The sequence below is a fragment of the Dama dama genome, chromosome 16, assembly GCF_033118175.1.
Source record: "Dama dama isolate Ldn47 chromosome 16, ASM3311817v1, whole genome shotgun sequence".
NCBI lineage: Eukaryota > Metazoa > Chordata > Mammalia > Artiodactyla > Cervidae > Dama > Dama dama.
In genome coordinates this window covers 33092665-33116688 of record NC_083696.1, presented here as the reverse complement: position 1 = coordinate 33116688, position 24024 = coordinate 33092665, and the positions used below count along the sequence as shown (strand labels likewise).

At 43.3% G+C, this 24024-nt stretch overlaps 1 protein-coding gene across 3 annotated transcripts in view; it reads left to right on the top strand.

Annotated features, from left to right (window-relative positions):
- The first annotated feature begins 1050 nt into the window (after nt 1-1050).
- The window catches only part of NTRK2 (neurotrophic receptor tyrosine kinase 2), a 382689-nt gene continuing 359715 nt past the window's right edge, over nt 1051-24024 (top strand). For all 3 annotated transcript variants that reach the window (XM_061163735.1, XM_061163736.1, XM_061163737.1), the window contains exons 1-2: nt 1051-1108; nt 1582-2155. In XM_061163735.1, coding sequence (XP_061019718.1) covers nt 1944-2155 — 212 coding nt within the window. In that variant the 5' untranslated portion in view covers nt 1051-1108; nt 1582-1943. The remainder of the gene's footprint in view (nt 1109-1581; nt 2156-24024) is intronic.

Below are 24024 nucleotides of genomic sequence, written 5' to 3'. Positions count from 1 at the left end.
GAGGGCTCTGGGTGCCCCGCGTGGGGGTGGGCATCGCGGGGAGTGAAGCTGAGATCTGGGAATGGCTGCATCCTGCCAGGTTGAAGGATGAGATAAAATGACGCGGCGCCACACATCGGACAGGCCAGGGTTGCTACCGCGCATTTAGGGAACCCAATACGCGTCAGGCGCGCTCCCTTCCCCTCACAAGTCTCTGTTTCCCGGGCGTGTGATGCCAGAAAACGATAGGAAAAAAGACCCGCTTGGAGAGCTGGAGTTGCATTTGGAGACTGCCCTCCCTCTGCCAAAGCACCAACAGGAAGACCCTCCGAAAACACCGATCCCCAAATAGATGACCCGGAATGGGGGCGGTTATCCTTGGTTACCAACGCTGGACACGTTTCGGTGTTTACAATATTTATTTATTTTTAGGATAGCTCGTCCTCTCTTTTAGGCAGGATGGGAAAGGAGAATGCAGCGGGGAGGGAAAAGGGAGGGAGGATTCCTATAATAAGAATCAGCGCATTTTTTTCAGAGCTGAACCGAGCCCGGTTTCCATTTCAAAAAAGGAGACGGCCTCTACTGCGATTTTAGAAGAGACCTGGGTGTGAATTAGGGACTGGGAGGTGTCAGAGCCGGGGAATGGTTCCGCTTAGAGGTACCTGGGTCTAAATGCACGCACACACACGCACACACAGGCGCGCGCGTCTACACGGCCAGGCTGTGTGCGGGTGTGCGCGTGTGTGAACTCCCACATGCTGCTGCTGTCTGCTTCTGGCCAGTGGCACCGACGCTTCCCTCCTCCCCGCTCACCCCCAGATTCCCCTCCCCTCCCTGTTGCTTTTGTCTGGAGGGTGTTATGGGTTTGTGTGTGTGTGAGCGTGTGTGTTTTTGGATTTCAGACTAATTTTCTGGAGTTTCTGCCCCTGCTCTGCGTCAGCCCTCACGTCACTTCGCCAGCAGTAGCAGAGGCGGCGGCGGCGGCGGCGGCGGCGGCGGCGGCTCCCGGAATTAGGTTGGAGCAGGAGCCTCGCTCGCTGCTTCGCCCGAGCTCTCCGAGCTCCGTGCCCAGCGGCAGGAGGAGCCTGGACCCAGGCGCCGCCGGCGGGCGGTAGGCGCCGGAGCCGGGGTGAGCAGCGCGGACAGTGACCTCCGTCGTCTCGGCCCTTATTGTCCCCCTAGGGGTGGCCGCGGCGGCTCCCCAGGTGGGACGCGCCGCGCCACCTGCCCTCTGCGCCCAGGGGCCGTGGCGGATTCTGCAGCATCATTCGGGGGCCCCGTCGCGGAACCAGCGTCCTCGGCGGTCTCCGCGCCTCCCTTTAAGGAGTCCTACCCCTGGCCGGTGCCATGGGATCCTGACCCTTGCCCCATTTTCCCCTCCTTCGGCCTCAGGCACCGGGAGAGAGTGGGCACAGTGGGCGCGGCGTCAGTGCCATCGAGGGGCAAGTTTATTTCTAGGGCCGGCCGGAGCTGGGCACCCATCTATCCACAGTATCCCGGCTGGGCTCGCGGTGGGGGTGACCCGAGCGCGGAGGGAGAGTACCCCAGTTCGTGGCGTATGGGGACTTGAGCTCAGCCTTACGCGTATCTGTTTGTCCTCAGCCCCGAGGTGCGTCCCGGATCGCAGCGCGCGTCTAGCCAGAAGCCGGAGCCCCAGAGCATCCCGGGAGCGCCGCGGGCCGGTGCTCGGCTCGCTGGGCCATGCAGCGGCGGCCGCCGCGGAGCTCCGAGCGGCGGGAGCGCCCCCTGTGAGAAGGCCCGAGATGCCCCTGCCACTGTGAACGGTGCCGCCCGACAGGACACGCTCAGCCCCTGACACGCTCGGCTCTGCGCGCCTGAGACCAGCAGCGAGAGGAGAGAGCGGTGAACGCGGCAAAGGCCACTCGGCACGGGCAGGGGAGACCGGCCGGGACAGCTCAGCGACACGCACTCAGGCTAACTTGGGCTGGCACTGGTGGCTAGGAATGTCGTCCTGGACCAGGTGGCATGGGCCTGCCATGGCGCGGCTCTGGGGCTTCTGCTGGCTGATTGTGGGCTTCTGGAGGGCCGCTCTTGCCTGTCCCACATCCTGCAAGTGCAGCGCCTCTCGGATCTGGTGCGGCGATCCTTCTCCTGGCATAGTGGCATTTCCGAGGCTGGAGTCTACCAGTGCAGATCCCGAGAACATCACCGAAATGTGAGTTCCTGGTCCTCTTCCTTCTTCATCCTCTCTTTGCCTCTAGGGCTAGGCTGGCCAGGCGGGTCCCTCTTGGGCACGAATGTTGTCTCAAGTCTGGGGAGAAGTCAGAGAAGAGAGGTGCGGGGCTGGGCCGTGTGTCAGTTACCTGTTTCACTGCCTTGGTGCTGTTAACACTGGGAGAAGTGTGATAATTTAAAATGTTCTAAATAATAGATGTCTATTATGTAGTATTCTTATGCCCTTTATATTTCAAAGCCCTGCTGCGTGTTCTTTAGTCTTTCCATATGCAATAACTTAAGTTTTGGACATTTTTGTTTCATCAGGTTCTCTGTGTATATTGGGTTAGGAGCAGTTCCAGTAATATTTATGAGAAAGGAGGTTAAAATAAGTAACTTTTGAAAAATCTGCTGAAGGAAGTTAGAGTGTCTCCCCCTTAGCTTCTTTCTCTGAGAGTTGGAGTTCACCAATTTCCTTTTTCATTTTATACATCAGATTTTGCATAGGAGATTGCACCCAGAGATGGCCTTGAAAATAATCTGTAAGAGGAGAAGTTCCGAGTGTTGAAATGCACTGGCTCAAAAGAGAAAATGCGATCCTTGGAAGCCTAAAAGCCTGGTCTGATTTAATTTGGACTTGACTTCCCAGAGATAGAATTTTGAGATCATTTGGATTATAAATCTTAATTGCCCATTGAACAGTTCCCCAGGAGGAGGTTGGATGATAAAGCAGCATGGGATACTCTGATGAATGCTGTCTTCACCCTGGGACCCCTATGTCCCTGGAAGTGCTCGAGCTTGTCCTGGTCCATTGGAGAAGCAGAATTGTGTATTTCTGTCCTCGTCTGATGCGTTGTGACAAATCTGTTACCAACTAGGGGCTCACCAGTCCTTTCTCTAGCATTCCCCTGTTCCCTCTATTAGAGATTCCCCCAGCCAGCAACTTTGCCCTTTTATGTTTCATTAACATGATATTTTATTCATCCATAAAAAGGACTGTAAGGCAAAGTTTCTCCCGGTTTACTTGAGGCTGTTGACACCACCATAGGCAGCGTTGAAAGTAGGGCTTGGGCTGTGGCCTTCCGGTTGGCGAGTGCGCATGCATCTCCCCCCACCCCCCCACGGATAACACACACCCTGGTTATGTCAACGTTGTTGACCGAGACAACCTGTTTTTTTAATGTAAGTAAGAGGCCTTCCCAGCCTCTGCTGTTTGTCCTGTTGGTGATGCTCTTGTTAGAGGGCTCAGGCAGAAGGAAATGACAACAGAACAGAGGAAAGCGTGCCGGCCCAGCAGTGCTGAGATGTGCCGGGAGCCGCCAGCTGTCAGGCTGGATCCAGGATGCTCAGATCGCAATCCTGTTGGCAAGGAGAGCAGCAGGCAGAGCTGGAGAGGAAGGGTGGGTAGGGTCCCGACCGCGCCGACCCTGGCTTGGGCTGGTAGAGCCTCGCCAGGCTGGTCAGAGTGTCTGTGGCCTTTTGTCAGAATTTGTGTCTTTTTCATGAGATGGGGTGTCAGTAGTCAGATGGAGGAAGCCATATGGAATTCAGAGCCCTTCAGACTATTTTGAGACCATGAGGAGTGCCTGAAAACAGTTAGATGTTGTTTTCTTTTGTGATTGTTTTAAAATTCTGTATTAGGTGCTAGATAGATACTGAAGGAGGAAACATAGGGCTAATTATTATTTTTTTCAGTTTAGTATTTTTAAGGCTGTAATTGGAGGAAAACTCACTTTAAAAATATTATTTTACGCCTGAGTGGTCTTAGCTTCCTGATAGATATGAAATTATTAATAACAGATTTGAGTAGAGTTTTGCTATATCAGTTCTCACAATCGTTGTTATTTCCTTTTATCTGATGGCAGGTTCCTATTTTCAGGCTTACTTTTTTTTTTTTTTCCATTTACTAAAACATTTGTCACAGTTATTCATCTTATAATGGTAATCATAATTTCTAATTTCTACTCAATTTCTTCTTCTGATTTGAAAATCCTTTGAGATTCAGGGAATGGAGAGGTGTGTAAGCTCAGTGTATAGGAATGGGGAATTAGTTTAGAAACAGGAGTCAAGCTGATAGAGGTGAGCTCTGAGAAAAAGTACTTTTCTCTGTTCATTCCCTCAGCTTTATTTGTGCCTCGTCAGTTTATGCCCCAGTGTCTTCATCTGTAAAATGTATTGAGATCCTTGTTTGGAAAGCACTTCATATAATTATTTTGAATTCTGCTGCTTTGATATCAAAATGACATCAGTGGTTGGGCTTGTTTCACTCTCATCCTTATATGACACCATCTGTGCTCTCTTTCTTACATATTAATATTTGCTTGAACAGCTCTTCAATTCTTGGCCAGTGGATACCAGCTACAATTGGAACCAAATTACACTTTCCTTTTTTTTTTTTTTAACTTTGTTATTAGGCCCAGGGGTATTCCTAAAATAACCTGTTTTAAAGTTCTAGTTTAATGATGTTTAGCTGAAATTATATGTTTCTGTTTTTTAAAAGTAGGAGAAATGTAGCTAAATAAAGTGTGATTAGAACTTGCTGAAACAGTTTACTGTATCACTTAAAAATAGTAAATCTTAAAAAAAAAGTAAATCTTTCAATATCTATATGTTGGGGGAATTGCCTGGAGAATTCACATGGACAGAAGAGCCTGGCAGGCTACAGTCCATGGTGTCGCAAAGAATTGGACACGACTGAGTGGCTAAGCACACAAGGGAAAAGTCACATTCACTGTGCCTTTTAAGGTTCAGAGAGAAGCCATGGTAGAACATTTAAAAAATATACCTGTAGACTAATTAAGGGGGAGGATTTTATTTTTTGATTCTACATGTATGTTTTAAGCCATGCTGACATTTCATTTTCAGAGTCCTTGTTTGAACCTGTTTTATTAAAAATCTTCCCTTCACAGTATCTGTCTCATATTCTTTACCCACTGATGTGACCCATGTCTAGGTCTATGTCCATCTATAGTTACACATCACACCTGCCTAAGGTCACACTGCCAAAAAGTGCCAGCTTCTGTTATTTGGAGATGATTATCCCAAAGCAGTGCTAAGTTAAATTTACAAACAATACTATTGTCACATATAAACAGGATGCAAGAGTAAAGTCTGTTGTTGGAGTTATGTAATCAGCCATTTAAGTTTCAGACTGTGTCAAAATGCTTCGCAAAAGACACTTCTGTCTCACCCAGTGGTAAGAGATATGGTTTAAACATAAAATAGGCCATGGATTTTTAAAAATTATGGTCAGAAACACATGACATAAAATCTACCTACCACGTTAACCATTTTTAATGTACTGTTCAGAAGTGCTAAGTGTAGTCACATGGCTGTTAAAGGGCATGCAATTTTGTATTGCCCGTATTTTATGAAGACCAGCAGGGACTTTTTATTTCTAAATTTCTTTGGTGACATTCACTGATTTGGGATTGATATTTGGAGACCAATCTAACATTTTTCCTCTTAGTACAACATAAATAGGATTTGTAGCTTCTGCTGCTCAAGCCTCTGTGTGCGATTCATTGTTGGCTTGGTTAAGCAATTGTAATGTTATGTCATTAATACAATAAATTTGGCTCTCTCACCTGCGTAAGCTTTTCCACCGCTGCAGTTAATTGAACTAAAAAATTCTGGCATTTAGAAGGATTCAAAGGCATCAGATTTTATCACTCTGATATTTACTTCTCAGCCCCTCCACTGGGAGTTCTAGAACCTTGAATTGTGCTTTACATGCATTTAAGAACTGCAGCCTAAGTTTTGATTGTGGTTGCATAAGCCAGATTGGACTTGTTAATAAATTAGGCGGTCTTACTTACATCATTCATTATTCAATAAAACTTGCAAACAAGTTAAAAACACTCTTTCTTCCTAGTGAAGGCATTCACACAATTCAGCTCAGCACAGCCATTTGAAATCTCAGTTTCATACCTTCTATCTCTACACTGAGGAAGTTTTTATTACATTGGATAAAACAATTGAAAAGCCCTGTGACCTTCTGACCCTACTTTCTTCCACCTCTCCCTCTCCATCACCTCTCATTAACTATACAGGAAAATGTGTTTGATTATTTTTCTTCTCCGAAAAGTGATATTTCCCTATGGGAATTCAGAGCACTAGAGTTGAGCGAAGAGCCTGGGTTATATATTATTACAAGCAAGTAATGGGAAATTAAGATGATGTGGTCATAGCTCCCCAGCTCTGTGTTTAGTTTTGTTTAAGATCTTTCACTGTTTCTATCCCATAAACCTCTGTTTGTGTTATTTCAGTATTCCCTTGTAAAGACATTGTCTAAGTCAAAAAGTTGGCTGAACAGCTGAGAGTTGAGGTCTCTTTCTCCCCAGGAACATTCTGCATGATTGCTTTGACTATCTCTAGGTTGTAGGGGTATAAAACCTAGACTTTTTCTTTAGCTGGGGAAAGGGAATTTAATTTTTCTTTTTCTACTTTTTGTTTCTTCTTCTTCTTTTTTAAAAATCTTTGGTACCAAGCAGGTGCCTCCAGTTTTAGCTCATTGTTCATCCTTCCTGTTATGAAAAGAAACAATATCAAGCCATTATTGAATATTATATCCTGACATTATCCACCCAACTAACTTTACTGCTTCTCTAAAGAGATTCTTGTAGGTTCAAAGCAGTAGGGTAGAATGTAGCATTGAACCTGCTGCTTCTTATAGCAATGCCAGTTTTTGATTTTACTTACGGTTTACAAATCAGTTGGATGATTTAGGGGAGAGGTTATTTAGACAGGGCAATTTTTTCCCTTGTTTGGTGTATGTAAAAGAAAGAAAGGGATAGAAAAAAAACATCTGAACCTTGAGTTATTAATAGTTGATTGATCATTTTCATAATCTATTTGTTCTAAGTTTTAAAAACATAAATCCCACCCCCAGGTGGCAGATATCTGAGCCCTGCAGTGGCCTGATAATTTTAGCTTCATATTTGATTTCTGATTGATCTCTATTAAAAGAGGAAAAGAGCCCACATAATCAGGATGCCTTCTAACCATTTGCTTTGCTCTCTGGGCTGTCCAGAGGACTGTGAAATGGTAAATATTGATCTCAGAGATGAAGGAATGAATGAATGCTTATGGTTGTTATAAACCTGGGGAGAAAAATAACACATAGGTACTAAGCTTGCATAGTTCAACTCCCCGCTCCACCCATGTTACAGAAAGCTGGAATTATGTGATCTGAAAGCAGCTCCTTAATGTTTCTGGGTCTGAACTTGTCAGATGTAAACCGAGGGCTTTGGACCCTGTACTCTGATTCTGAAGCTCCACAAAGCTTCAGTTGTGGAGAAAGTTCACTTTATATATCAGCTCTGAAGTAAGGAGTGGTGCTTAGAGCCTGGCTGTGAGAGAATCTAAGGACCTTCCACGTCATCATGTCCTGTGTGCATGTTTTCAGCATCTGCTCTGAATTCTCCAAACCATCCATGTCTTTTTAAATCATTAAAAATTAATTTTTATTGGAATATAGTTGATTTACAATGCTGTGTTAGTTTCAGCTGTATAGTAAAATGAATCTGTCATATATATATAAATGTATATATATATGTATAAATGTATGTGTGACAGATAGATGGGGAAACAGTGGAAACAGTGACAGACTTTATTTTTTTGGGCTCCTAAATCACTGAAGATGGTGACTGCAGCCATGAAATTAAAAGATGCTTGCTCCTCGGAAGGAAAGTTATGGCCAACTTAGCATATTAAAAAGCAGAGACGTTACTTTGTCAACAAAGGTCCCTCTAGTCAAAGCTATGGTTTTTCCAGTGGTCATGTATGGATGTGAGAGTTGGACTATAAAGAAAGCTGAGCACCAAAGAATTGATGCTTTTGAACCGTGGTGTTGGAGAAGACTCTTGAGAGTCCCTTGGACTGCAAGGAGATCCACCCAGTCATCCTAAAGGAAATCAGTCCTGAATATTCATTGGAAGGACTGAAGTTGAAGCTGAAATGCCAATACTTTGGCTACCTGATGTGAAGAACTGACTCATTTGAAAAGACCCTGATGCTGGGAAAGATTGAAGGCAAGAGGAGAAGGGGACAATAGAGGATGAGATGGTTGGATGGCATCAGTGACTCAATGGACATGAGTTTGGGTAAACCCTGGGAGTTGGTGATGGACAGGGAGGCCTGGCATGCTGCAGTCCATGGGGTTACAAAGAGTCGGACACAACTGAGTGACTGAACTGAACTGAACTGCTGTATGTATATATATATATGCCTACATTTTTTAAAGATTTTTTTCCCATATGGGTCATTACAGAGTACATCCACGTCTTTTTAAATGTGAGAGACTAAGAAGACTGGTGGCATGTTAGTGCTGGGGTGATGAGTCCAAGTTCACAGGGTGACTTAAAATCAAGATCAAGGAAGGAGAAGGGGCCTTAGAAATGCTCTGCTTCAACCCCCCTTGCATGAATGAGGGGCAGAGAAGAGAGTTGCTTTTATGGCCATGGCACATTAAAGACATCATGGCACCTAGAGGCTTCCTGCTAGCATCCAAAGGTAGTGCCAAAACCTTCCCTCTAGGAGGCCTCCCCTCTGTTCTGTTTCCTTGGACTGAACCTGACTCCAGCCCACCCTTTTAGAAGCATCAGGGATGTGAAGACAAATTTAGTCTGGCTAAGTCTATGGGAACCTGTCTCTACTGGAGACAGAGCAGTTAAAAGTTCATGAACTATTGATCACAAAGCAATAGCCTGATCTTTGCATGGGGGCAAATATATCTTTTTGTTTACTTTACTGAGTGTGGTTGTTTGTTTTAATTTTAACTCTTCCTCTTCTCTAACACTTTCACAAAAGCTAGGTTGCAGAGAAAGGCCTTCATGAGTTGGCTGCCATGAGAGACGCTGCCCTTGCACCTACTGGACCATCCGGGCAGGTTAGGATTGGAGGGAGGGCAGAGCAGACAGAGCATAATGGAGGCTGCTGCCCCCGAGGATTTGCCACAGTCAGGGGTGGTTATGTGGGTGGAAGAACCCACAGCCTTGTATACAGCGACTGTCTTAGCTCCCATGAAAGTCCTGTGGCCAGAGTGTACTATTCTTTCCAGCCTTCTCTTTGCCTCTGCCTTCTGATTGCCCCAAGATGGATAGCTGAGCCAATGAGCAAGCTTAAGTTGTTGACTCCCATTCGGAATTCATTCTGCTACCATTTTATACATTGTATGTGGCCTGTGCTAAGCCTTTTCCAGTACAAGCACACTTCTGAGACACACCTCTGGTTTCACACAGGGCTTCTCCCCAAGGGTCCTGGAGAGCACTTTACAGACATCTGCTTATTTAGGTTTAAAACCTCGCTCTGAAGTAGGTGGGAAGGTCCTGACAACCTCAGAGGGACTGTCAGGTTGGTTGGCTTGCCTGGGGTTCTCTGGTCAAGCTGAGCGTAATTCAGGATAGAATTTTATGCAGAGTCTTGCGTAGGGCTTTGTCTGCTCAGACCCGCCTGTTCAGATTTGGCCTTGAGAGTACAGGCAATTTTAGGAGAAGTGTAGTTATTCAAATAAAAGTTCACAAGTTAAACAGCACAGTAGTGGGAAGGAGGTGGATTGAGGCTTCATCTTGTATCTTTCTCTTCTAACATCATCTTCTCCTTCGTCATCTGTTGTACTCTTAAGAGGTAAATGATTTGTGTGCCCTGGAGAATATGGGATCTTCTAGTATAGAATAAAAATTTTGATAACCATACATCATTTAGAATCCCTCTTTTTATTGCAAAAAATGACCTATTATTGCCCACCCTTTCCTATTATTTTCGTATTCCAATCATTTTCTGAACAGAGCAGACACATAGAGTTATATTTGTGTGTACAATGTGTCTATGAATATATAAATATAGGTATAAAACTCTACTTGGTGTGGGCCTTTCAGACTTAAGTATCTTGAGTTGTAAAATTTTTTCTAACAATTGAAGATTTGCTTCTTTAAACCATCTAGAAAGACATTTTGGGGATTTAATTGACACACAGCATTATATTAGTTTCAGGCCTACAACACGATTTTCAATATCTGCATATATTACAAAATGAATACCTTAATAAATCTAGTTAACATCTATCACCCCACATGTGTGTGTGTGTGTTTGTGTGTACAAGTCTCTCAATTGTATTCTGCTCTTTGTGACCCCATGGACTATATAGCCCGCCAGGCTCCTCTGTCCATGGAATTTTTCAGGTAAGAATATTGGAGTGGGTTGCTATTTCCTACTCCAGGGGATCTTTCTGACCCAGGGGTCTAACCTGAGTCTCTTGCATCTCCCACATTGGCAGATGGATTCTTTACCACCACGCCACCTCGGAAGTCCCATCACCACCCATAGTTAGCACAATTTTTTTTTTTTCTAGTGATGGGAATTTTAAATCTACTATCTTAGTAACTTTCAAAAAATATACTACAGTATTGACTGCGGTCACCATGCTATATATTATATCCCCTCTCAGACTTTTAATTTTGTTTTACTCATTCTGGATTTCTCTCAACGAGGACCTGACAGAAGGTCTTCTCTAGGTGAAATCTGTAAGCTTCAGAGCAGTGACTCCGTGCTGGTTTAGCTGACCCAGCTACTCAGAAACCCATGTGTCTGTCCTCTTTGATCAATTCTCAACAGAAACAAAAAAATATTTTTGAACAGTTCTACAATAGTGTTATTTAAACCAAAAGACATTAGAGTTTTGATTTTCGACCTCTGAAATAAGGTGCTGTTTAAGAAGGTGGGCTCTTGTGAACTCTAATCTTTGCCATAAAAGTTGCTTCTATTTCATGTGCCCTGGAGTCCCCTGCTGCGAAGTGGCAGAGGGGCCTGGGCCTGAATCCTCTGACTGTGGCTCACAGTGGGAACAGTTTGCTTCCCTTCTTCGGCCTTGGCACACTTGTCTTGGAATGTGTGTGCCGGCCTGGGAACTGGGGTGGGCAGAGAGCTTGACACGATGGCCGCTGAGTTCTCTGGCAAGCCAGAGAAAACCCAGCCAACCTCACAGCCTTGTTGGTCTGCTTTCAGCCTTACTTCACAGCCCCTCTGCTAACCGACCACCTGCCGATGCAGGAGACATAAGAGACGTGGGTTCAGTCCCTGTGTCGGGAAGATCCCCTGGAGAAGGGCATGACAGCCAAGTCCAGTATTCTTGCCTGGAGAATCCCATGGGCAGAGGAGCCTGGCGGGGTACAGTCCATGGGGTCACAAAGTGTCGGACATGGCTGAAGCAACTTAGCACGTGCACGCCATCGTATTGCCCTTGCCCTCCTGGGTTTGGCCTTTTCCCTTTGTGACCTTTCAGTCTCCTTCTTCTGTTCTTTATTCCCTTCCACACTGCCCCCAACATACAGGCACACACATGCTCAGGCAGATGGTTGGCTGCAAAGCCCCTTTCATGGACAGTGAAGAAGTCTTGGGTTGCAGAACCCGTGGATCAACCACCATGGTTCCAACTGAAACTGGCCTGCCAAGGTCAACTCACTCAGAGAGGGGGCAGCGTAAAGGACCCTGGGTAACTGGATGGGGAGATGGGAGTTGGGGTTCAAGTCCACACTCTGACAGTTTCAGAACTCAGGATCCTGGATGAACCATTTAATCTCATCAGCCAGTTCCCTCATCCTGAAACTGAAGGTTGGGTTTAGTTGGATGCTAATCTCTAAAAAATTCTGTGATTCTGAGTCAGGCAGCCACAGGTGCCAGTCTTTTCTGTTCTGTTCTGGAATTCACCCTTGCCTCCTCCTCCAGGGCTAACCTAGATCTTGCTCCAGGTCTCTAGGTATCTTAAAGAACAGAGTCCCATCTGTGAGTTTCTCTAGGTTAACCGCTTTGGTTCAGGTTAGATGGCTTTGCAGATTACCTTCTCCTTGCCAGCCTGTGTGGCAGTGCTCCCAAGGTTTCCCACCCATTGAAACAGCTATCTCCCCCCCACCCTGGAGGTTGGTGTTTTTAGCATGCACTGTCTACCTGCACTTTTGGGCAACTGCATCAGCTAATCCATCCGTTTCCATCTGCTCAGAATACCTGCTACCATGTGTGTGTGTTCTGACCTTTTCAGTCCACTCTTGGTCCATTTCTGTGGTTGCTGCTCCAGAAGGATCTCTAATTGGCTTGCCTTTTTGCCACTCTTCACCTTCCATGACCCCCTAAGCAGGAGCTTGCCTGAAATCAACTTTCATCTTTCTGCCTTCACCAAGTTTCATTTTCGTCCTGGCTGGAATAGTTTACCACGTTTCCTGATCGTCATGTGGGCCGCCTGTCATCTAAGTCAAACTTCGTGCAAACATTAGTTCAGTTTACCTAGTGTTTATTGAGGACACTGGTGATGCTACAGACACATTAGGTACTTTACTGAGGCAAGAAGCCTCTGTAGCCTCTCCCACTAGCTTATACATAGTGGGAGAGAGAGAGATCTAATTTTAATATAATGTGATAAGGACAGTCAGTGCACATGAGGCTAAAACCCACATTTATGTGGCGATTGTTTTCAGCTTCAGCCAGACCTGGGACCAATTACAGAGGGTGTTTCCTCCCAAATGTGCATACTTTTCATTGTTAATAGTGGGAGGCGTGGACGTGTAGACGGGATGTGAGCAATCCGCATGCCTGCTTTCGATGATGACAACAGCCCAGCTGAGTTTGGTTATTTTTTCTCTGTCAATATCGTGATGTTCTTGTGGCTTTATCCACTTATATTCCATATGAACACACTGCCTGTATCTGAAACCAACCTTTCCCTTCCAGTACATGGGAAGGGTAGGAGTGTCTTTGGCTAAAACTAATCACTCCCCCTCTATGACAGAACCCATCCCCTTTAACTTTTCTCTGTTGATGACTTGCCCTCTCCTGTCTGAATTTTCAGTCTCTTCCTCTTGTCAGTGTCAGAATCTAAGCAGGACTGGGTCCCTTCCATTTTAGAAAACTTTTCCTTTAGCTCTGTCCCCTTCTTCTCCTTCCAGGTCCCTTTAGTCTTGGCCCTTTTCTCTCTTTCTTTGACTCCTGATCTTGGAAGACTGGTCTGCATTTTGTCTATTTCCTCCCCTCTGAATCCAATCTCAATCCACTGCTTCATCAAACTTGCACTCCACTGCATCCCAAAGACCTTCACAGAACTAATCTAAGGCAAATTTCTCTGCCCTTCTCTTATTTGCTTCTTAGCAGAACTTGGCCTCATTTCTCACTCCCTCCTGAAGCATTCCTTTTTTTGGCCTTGGTGTCAATGAGGTTTTCTCATTTTCTCCCTAACCATCTGGCTGGGGGCAGTCTTCTTACTTAAAGGCTTCCTTTTCTCTGCTTTTCTCCTTAAAGTCAATGTCTCTTCAGCTTTTGTCCTAGGGCTGCTTCTCTTCCTGAGCTATGTCACCCTCACTTACGACTTCTGTTGCCTTCTGCATTCTCCTGATGTCCTAATAATTGTCCCCATCAACTATAGTGATGACCTTTGGGTCATCTGTCTACTGAACATCCTTCTTGGATATGTCATAGTGCATCACGCTTGACATTTCCAAATTAAATCATCATGGTCACCCCAAACCCATTTCCAGTGTTCCCTACCTTAATGAATGGCGCCACTGCCCACTTGGTCAAAATGTTTTGTTTTGCATGGCAAAACCTTGGCTCCTCCCACTCCTTAACCCCTGTATTCATTCAGTTATCTTGCCAATTCACTTCTCTAAATATTTTTTATATTTGTCTAATTCTTTTTATCTCTACTGTCCAGATTCCCTCATTCATTTATTCTTGCTTCCAACAGATACTAACTGGGATCTGCTCTGTGTCATGCTAAGTACTTGGGATATGGTTGCAAGCAAGATTGACCTGGTTTCTTTTCCTTACCAAGCTTGAAGTCTGGGAGGAGAAAGAAACATCAAACAAATGCTTACACAACCAAATAGTTAACTCAAAACCACCATCATTTTTTGCTTAAAATGCAGCAGCTTCCTATGTGGCATTCTGGTCTGCAGTCTTACCCTCTTTATATCCATACACCACACTATGTTGGAGTGGGCTTTCCAAAATGCTGACCTTATGTCATTGCTTCTAATCACCCCATGGCTCCCCATGTCTCTTAAAATAAAGCCCAAAGTTGTGGTTTTTTAGGTTAAAACAAAACCAGATTATTACTATATTGCTATACAGTAAAACATATAACTGTCACATAGATTCAGACACACAGTCAGCATAACAGTTGCTTTCTACACCAGCAGATCTATAAAAGAGAACAAATTATTAACTGGAAGCTTGCTTGGTGATCTTGGAATTAGAGCAAGGGCACTTAATTCTGCATTTAAAATGTTAAATGGCATTAAGTTAAGCTTGCCTGAGGCATCCATCTCCATAATGGGAGAGCCTTTACAAAGGGGAATGCAGAACTTGAAGTACTTTGGCCCAGGCCTGTGTCCCCTGGATGGACACTCCTTTCTCTCGCCTTTATTCACTGCCCAGCACCAATTCTGACTGACACGTTCTTTCTTTAGAAAGGTTAGTGCCTTTAGCCAAGACTTGCTCAAGCCTGGGAGCCCTTCTGAGTCTTTAAAGTGATTTTGCACATTTTTTTTCTTTGAAATGCATTAACGCTATTATATGGACTTTTATTCATAATTAGTTTTTTAAAATTAATATTTGAATGTTTTAAGAGATATAAACAGTATAAAGAAGTATATCCCGAAAAGTTAGTCTCTCTTCCATCATGGGTTCCAACTGGCCAATCCCTATGTCTCTTTCTCCAGTAGAAACTTTGATTTTAGTTTGTGTGCCTGCTTTTAGAAGTAGTCTACTCAAGCATATGAGTCTACTCACATATGTGGGTATGTATATACATATGTATGTTTATGTATACATATATATGTATATAACTGTCTACATTTTAGTATTTTTTTACTTAACAGTGTATCTTAAAAATGTTTCTGTATCAGCATATGTGGGACTTCCCTGGTGACTCAAGAAACCGCCTGCAATGCAGAAGCCACAGGAGATGTGTGTTCCATCCCTGGGTCAGGAAGAGCCCCTGGAGGAGGGCATGGCAATCCACTCCAGTGTACTTGCCTGGAGAATCCTATGGACAGACAAACCTGGCGAGGTACTGTCCGTAAGGTCCCAAATAGTTGGATCTGACTGAAGGGACTTAGCAAGCATGCATGCATCGGCATATGTACTGCAACCTTATTTTTCACATTCACACAGTAGTCATTGAGGAATAGATTTCATTGGACTAATTTTTACTTGGACACCCTGCGTTCAAGTTCTTTCACACTTGCATAATTTTATCTATAGGAAACGTCTCTAGAATTTGAATTACAGGGGCATGTGCATGACATTTGTGATTTGATAGATATTGCCAAGTTGTCTTGCAAAAAGATCACATTGTTTTATTCTGCCACCCAAACTGGAAGCACCTGTTTTTCTACAGCCAAGCTGATACTGTTTGTTATCAAAACCTTTGACCTTTGTCAATCACATTTCTGGGAAATAGTGTAGCATCATCACTTTATTTCGCAATTCTTTAATTATGATTTGTTAAAAATCTTTATATATATATGTAAGTAGCTCAGTTGGTAAAGAATCTGCCTGCAGTGCAGGAGACCTGGATTCAATCCTTGGGTTGGGAAGATCCCTTGGAGAGAAGGAAATAGCAAACCACTCCAGTATCCTTGCCTGGAGAATCCCATGGACAGAGGATTCTGGTGGGCTAGAGTCCATGGGGTCGCAAAAAGTCAGGCAAGACTGAGCCACTAACACACAACAAGCCATTTGTACTTCTTTTTCTGTGAACTGTATATCCCTTAGGCATTTTCTTTTTCTATTGGATTGGTGACCTTTTCAAAAAATTGATTCCTAAAATCTATTTAGCAATAAGAAAATTTATGCTTTGTCTAATGTTTTGCTTGTCTTCTGATGTTGATCATAGTTTTTGGTAACACAGAATTAAATGTTTTTGTAGTAAAATTTATTATTGCCTTATGACTTCTGTATTGTAAATGTGGCTAAAAAGAGTCTTTCCTTCTATAGGAGTATAAAATAAGTCTCCTATATTTTCTTCTTTTACCTTTACTATTTCATGCTTCATTTCTCTATCTGGATTTTTAAAATATAAAATGTGAAGTAGTAAAAACAACTGTTTCAAGATAGCTAATCAGTCTATCAGGTCTCCTGACACCGTTGATTATATTATTCAACTTTTCCCTCACTAATTTAAATAACAATTTTAAATTAAATACTTAAATTTTAAATGAATTCTGATACGGTTAAGTATAAAGATCATCTTTGTGTTTTGGCTTATTTTGGGATCTATCCTCTTCTGTTAAACAGTTTGTCTGTTTACATACTAGCACTAAACTTTTTATCTTCTGAAATTTCACATATATTTATGTATTTTCTGCTTGTATTAGTCTTACTCATAAATTACTTTCAGAATTTTCAGGATTATTCTTACATGCTAATTTTTCCACATGCATTTTAGGAACTGCTTTCCTAGCTCCCCCCACATAATATCGATGTTTTAAACTAAGACAGCATTTATATTTGTATATTAAAATCTCATAATTTCTTAATAAGTCATAAAAGCCCTGCACCCTCTAATTCAAGCACATTTCTCAAGCCTCATTTTTTTCCTCTCCCTTTCTTTAATAGGATGATGCAGTCTCCCTGAGTTTTAAATTGCCCTATGGAGTTATAGTCTCACTCACCTCCAAGGCTTCACACTGGCTGTCCTCTCTGCCGGGAATACCATTCTCATGGCTCCTGCCTCTGACTAACCTCCTCTGCCTCTCTTCCTCTGGCCTATATGTCTCTACCAAGTGCTTTTACAGCCCCCATCCAGTGTTTCCCAACCCCATCATAGGTCACTTAATATAGTAAATGCAGGCCTACCTACCAGTCTGTATGCCCTCTTATAGTATGAAGTAGTGTTAGGCACTCAGTCCAACTCTTTGGGACCTCATCGACTGTAGCCCGCCAGGCTCCTCTCTCTGTGGGATTCTTCAGGCAAGAATACTGGAGTGGGTAGCCATTCCCTTCTCCAGGGGATCTTCTTGACCCAAGAATCAAACCTGGGTCTCCTGAACCGCAGGCAGATTCTTTTCTGTCTGAGCCATCAGGGAGACAGGGACCACGTGGATCTTGTTTATTGCTCTTCCCTAGCACAGTGTCCTAGATCTCCCTATTGTCCACAGACACAAGGAGATACATAAATACACACACACACACACACACACACACACACACACACACATGTGTGTATCCCCTTCCCCTACAAATCTATCTTTTAGAATTCCAAATGAGAGTATTTATAAAGTTGTTCTTTGGGCTGTCAGTGTGTACATTTCTAGACATGGTTTTCATAAAGTCATCAGGTTAAGATGTTTGTTTAAATAAATAACCTTTATGGAATTAAATAGCACTATGCTGGTTCCTGCACAGTAAGAAATCAATTCATCGTAGAGACAGCATCATTGGAAAGGAAGAAAGGAAGAGCTTTGATGAGACAGGATTATTATGTGTCCAGCAGGAAGGAGAGACAGGGAAGAGATGGAGGGTGAATGTAAGCAGATGAAGAGAGATGCAGAACCAATCAGCTCAACAACAGGGGTAAATCTAGGAAAGAAGAGTCATATTAGGGAAATTCGATCTCCAGTGAACACATGGGTCTAATGAGGAAGATTTGTGCCTTTTCTGTTGTATAATAGCTAATAATGGATATCCCTGTGGATCAAATGCAGTTTTCCCTGCGACTGCATTTATGGCGCTTCACTTAAAAAGCGACTCTGGTGTGAAATTTCAGATGTGATTTATCCTTGTAGTATGGATGGTAGAGGCTGTGCATTTGTCAGGGGTGTGAACAGTATGTCAGTTTAATGAAGCACCTGTTGCATGTCCTTTTGCACCTTTGCAATCAGGGTGTGTTGGGCTGATCCTGTAATATTTCATGGTGCTTCATTTCTATTTATAATAATTGACATTATCAGTCATCTTAGACATTGTGATGGTTGTTTGCAAAACTGATCACAAAGCAACTGATAGACATATGAGATTTGCAAGTCTTCTAAAAATAGAGTGGGGAAGAATATAGGTGAACAGATTGTGTTGAATAATCCAAAGAGATAATTCTCCCTTGAGATAAATAACATCCATTTATTTATGTTTACACGATGCAGTATGTTCATAATATACATAACAAATGAAAATAGTTTAGACTCGTGTATTTTGAAATTTAAACTTAAAAAGGAATGGTCATTATGGAATGAGCATATAATATTTAACTCTTAAGAGAAAAGTCTTATTTTTGGTTGAGTCACTGACTCTCATGGTAAACCCGGGTGGCCCTCTGGGGCTTAACTTTTTTGCCATCTCATTTATTTTCTCAGGGAATTGCTTTTTCAAAAAAAAAAAAAAAAAACCCAGAACTTTCCTAGAGCTTAACTGCCTGGTGACTTGAAAGCATTGCCGAACCTTTTATTTATGCCAGCCTACCCTAGAGTCCAGTCTGTCAGCACTCTCCTTTTATTGTAGATTAATATCTATACATGTACAGTTCAGTGCGCCATAGACATTCTGTTGACAAAGTTATTTTTTCCAGCAGATACCTGAAATGGAGGATAGGCATTGACTGTTTATACATGGATTGATTGCTTGATTGATCCATTTATTCATTCATCTAGTCAATTAGTTAATCAACAAATATGGTTTGACTATGTTCTCCCACCAGGTAGTTTTCTGGGTCCTAGGTAATAAGACCTAGGCCAGCTCCTCCGGTTTATATGGCTTGTTGTAGGTCCCCAGTCAGATCATTGTCCTACACAGCTGAACTCATCAATAGCACCACAGACAGCAACCTTGGACCCTCCCACCACCACCACCACACACACAGACACACAGACACACAGACACACACACAGACAGAGTTGTGCCTAGGAACATGCTCATCTGCAACAGGAGGACAGACCCACAGAAAGGCCTGCACAGGCCCAGGGAATGGGCTTTAGGGTCTTTGGGTAGAAAATTCTGAGGTCCTACTAGGTCAAGAAGGGCAGGTGTGATTTCCAGGTGGGAGTATCCTGCTGCCTCATATGGAGGAGTACCAGAGTGAGGGCCTCTGACATGCCAGGGCCCACTGCCTAGAGCTAAGGGGCCCAGGGACAAGGCTGTCTGGGTCTTTGCCTTATGGATCTGACCTTGGCTTCATGGTAGTTTTGAGCCATTATGTGCTGTAGAATAGAGGAAGTACAGAGCTTTTGCATAGGAGCATACAGAGGGGACCAGATGCCATGATCTTAGTTTTCTTTTCTTTCTTTTTTTTTTAATCTTAGTTTTCTGAATGTTGAGCTTTAAGCCTACTTTTTCACTCTCCTCTTTCACTTTCATCAAGAGGTTCTTTAGTTCTTCTTCACTTTCTGCCTTAAGGGTTATGTCATCTGTGTACCTGAGGTTATTGATATTTCTCCTGGCAATCTTGATTCCAGCTTGTGCTTCATCCAGCTCAGCATTTCTCATGATGTTCTCTGCATATAAGTTAAATAAGCAAGATGACAATATACAGCCTTGACATACTCACTTTCCTATTTGGAACCAGTCTGTTGTTCCATGTCCAGTTCTAACTGTTGCTTCCTGACCTGCATACGGATTTCTCAAGAGGCAGGTCAGGTGGTCTGGTATTCCCATCTCTTTCAGAATTTTCCAAAGTTTGTTGTGATCCATGCAGTCATGACTGATGTTGAAGCTGAAACTCCAATACTTTGGCCACCTGATGTGAAGAGCTGACTCATTTGAAAAGACCCCGATGCTGGGAAAGATTGAGGGCAAGAGGAGAAGGGGTCGACAGAGGGTGAGATGGTTGGATGGCATCACCGACTCAATGGACATGGGTTTGGGTAAACTCTGGGAGTTGGTGATGGACAGGGAGGCCTGGTGGGCTGCAGTTCATGGGGTTACAAAGAGATGGACACGATTGAGCAACTGAACTGAACTGAACTGAACTGAACTGACCTGATCTGATACAGACAGGTGGCTTTCCGTGGTGGTTCAGATGGTGAAGAATCCACCCGCAATCCAAGAGATACGGGTTCAATCCCTGAGTCAGGAAGATCCCCTGGAGAAGGGAATGGCAACCCACTTCAGTGTTCTTGCTTGGAGAATCCCATGGACAGAGGAGCCTAGCAGGCTACAGTCCATGGCGTCAAAAAGAGTGGTGCAGTCCCGTGACTGGGTGACTAATACACACACATACAGAGGGGTGGTCAGGCTCTCCAGACTGCTCGGCCCATTGCAGTGCCCTCACTTCTCTTCAAGGGAATTCTCAAGCATGGGGATCCATGTTTCCAAGAACAACTGTGCAGGATTCTCTCCCCCCGCCCCAACTTGTGTTCCTACAAGCTTTGTGATATTGCAGACACAGACAGAACAGCAAAGCATAGACTCTGTCCCCAGAAGTTAATGGGGAATCTGTCCCAGAAGTTAAACATCAGTAGCTGCAGGTTTCCACTTTTCTCTCTTCCCCATACAGATTTTATTATTGCTCCTGAAAGTTCTAGATCTGAATGTACTATTTTAAGAATTATTCAGCTCTTTCAGTTTAGTTCAGTCACTCAGTCGAGTCCAACTCTTTGTGACCCCATGAACCTCAGCACACCAGGCCTCCCTGTCCATCACCAACTCCCAGAGTCCACCCAAACTCATGTCCGTTGAGTCGGTGATGCCATCCAACCATCTCATCCTCTGTCATCCTCTTCTCCTCCTGCCTTCAACCTTTCCCAGCATCGGGGTCTTTTCAAATGAGTCAGCTCTTCACATCAGGTTGCCAAAGTATTGGAGTTTCAGCTTCAACATCAGTCCTTCCAATGAACACCCAGGACTGATCTCCTTTAGGATGGACTGGTTGGATCTCCTTGCAGTCCGAGGGACTCTCAGGAGTCTTTTCCAACACCACAGTTCAAAAGCATCCATTCTTCAGTGCTCAGCTTTCTTTATAGTCCAACTCTCACATCCATACATGACTACCGGAAAAACCATAGCCTTGACTAGACAAAGTAATTGTTGATAAAGTAATGTCTCTGCTCTTTAGGGCTGGATAATTCTTTTTAAAGGTACCCTAGGAGGATTCTGGAATTGTGAAAACTGTGCCTAAAATGTTTCTTTTCTCATTATATATTTTTTCCAAATTGAAAAATCATGTGTCAATAGCAACGCTTAGATGGATCAACAAATTAATATTTCCTTTTCTTTGGAAGTTTGTGTTGGGAATCACAGAGGTTATGAGGCAGGATGACTTGGAGGGTTCAGAGCCTTATTCTGAAGTTCGTCTGCCCCTGCTACTTTGGACTAGTTAAATAGAGGCCTCGCTCTCTCAGTTTCCCCATCCGTAAAAGGAGATAATAATAGAACCTTTCTCATGGGGTTTCTGTGAGGTGAAAATGAGCTGATGCATGTAAAATGATTGTACCTATGCATAACACATAGTTAGAGCTTGGCTGTCTGTTTTTATTTTATTTATTTATTTTTGTTTTAATTTTTATTGTGTGGCTATCCTCAATTGTGCTTTGAAGGAGAGTAGACTCTATAGGTCTTGGGAAGTACAGAAAAGCAGAAGAATCTGACTTGAGTGTGGCACTGGAAAGTTGGCGGGTTTAGGAGCATGGATGTAAAAGGGTGCTGGTTCTCCTTATTGGAGCCTCTGTATACCCTTTCCCTGGCGTACATGGTTCCATCTTGGTGCGCTCAGCTGATTGGGATACTGGACATTTGCGTGCTGAGCAGTGATGGGTCAGATTTAGCTCCTGTGACTCAGGTCATGATCTTGGTTCTGAAACTTTGTTTTCTCCAATAGTCCTGGTCCATTTTATCTATAAGATTGTTTGCAACAGTTCCCATGGTCTCTGGAGGTTATCAATCAATTTGTATTCCATTTTCTCTTTTCACTGTCTTTCTCATTTTTAATTGCAAGACCTTTACAGAATACATACCTTCTCTTTTTCTTTGTTTTAAAATTCTGGTAAAATACACATAGTAGAATTTATCATCTTACCATATTTAAAATGTACAGTATGTGTCCTTAAGTACATTCTCTTTATTGTGCAACCAACACAACTATTCAAATCCACAACTCTTTTCATCTGCAAAACTGAAATTCTGTACCTGTTGAATGACAACTGCCCGTTCCCCTCCCCCAACTAGCATTCTACTTTCCATCTCCATGTATTTGATTCTCTAGGTACCTCCAAAATATGCATCTTTTCTAGCTATAATATATTCCTTGAATTAAACGTTTCTACAAGAGATTTGTTTAGGACTTTTTGATGCACTCACATTTCCTTTCTGTAAAATGGCTTCTCTTTATTGTGACTTCACATGGCCAATTATGACTAGAATCCCTTTTCACCAATATCTTTGTAGTTTAACTCCAAAGGAAATAATCTCTAACCTTCTATAAAAGCCACTAAAGGTTCACATGTGACGTGAAACCAGTGAAGGCAAAATTGGAAGTGTTTTTCACCTTCTATCACTCACCTTACTCCCACAGCCTATAAAGTGGGCCGAAAAATTGTGCCAATATCAAAACAGACCTTCCCAGAAATCCTAAAATTTTACCACTTGAATCATTCTTTTTTCTTGACATTATGCTTGGTGCTCATTTCCCCCTGTGCCACGTTTGATCTATCTGGAAGTTAGAGCAAAAATATCAGTTCCCCAAATTCTCTTCCTGTGGAATGATTTGACCTGATCGGAAGCCAGGAGCTTTCAAAAGTGTGCTATGCTGTGATTTGTGCTGACATGAATACTTTTTAGAATTCTTAAGTCCTGGGCTAATCATCAGAAGTTTTTTTTTTACACTATTTGTCAATGAAAGCTTGATTGACCCGAAATAATGGGAAAAGAGGAAAAGAGATAATCTGGAAAAAAGATAATTTTGTGTTGAATTGGAATTGCAAGATTTTACTTTTTGTAAACAGTCACTTTGAAACACACAAAACATCGTGGATTAAGTGATTTTCTAGTTCATCTTTTGAAAACTATAAAATGACCCTATTGTACCAGCATACTGATCATAATGGCAACCACATATTGAGTAATGAATATAAGAAATGTCACAATTAATCAACTTATCACTAGTATTTGAATAACTGATGATTATTTTACACAATAAGGTTAATAAGATAAAAATGAGAGAGAGGAGTGAGGAAAAAAAAAGAGACAAGAACTGCAACTAACTCTTAACGGTTGATATAGTTGCTATAACTGAGCACAACATTTGTCCTCAGCTTCTTGGCAGTGTAAGAGAAGCTCATTATTAGCGGGGAGAATGCCTACTAATTCTGCAGGAACAGAGCTTTGTCTGGCAGTCTGTTCTGAAAAGAGTTTCTTTTACAGGGAATATGAGTGATGCAATTCACAGCTCTTATGAAAAGTGCAGATTTCATTTTCTTCTTACTGAGAAAGTCAGTGAAAGTTGGGGGCAATGACAAGGGCATCAGTTCTGCAAGGACACTAAAATGGTCCAAGAATTTCATCTCCCAGTACTGTAATTATAAAACTGAAGCGATGCAGGATCTTAGTTACCCATCCCCTCATCCCTTTTGCTGAGCCAGGCAAGGCTGGAAGCAGGACTGCAGATGATCTGAAGTTGTCCCCTCTGACTAGAGCTTGACTCCGTTCCTGGTTAAAGCCGGATTCATTGTCTTTGGAAGCCAGACAAACAGATGGTGGGGCTGACATCCTTTCACGAGACCAAGCAGCCCAACTTGTGTGCCCACCCAGGTGGAAGCCACCCTGTCTGCGGACAAGATGAGCTGCCGAGGTACCAGCAGGCAGGTCCAGGCTTGCCTAGGGAAGCAGTGCTGGGACAGCCTCGGAACGTGGACAGATGCTTGATCGAGACCACAGAGATCCACCCACAGAGCCCAGCAG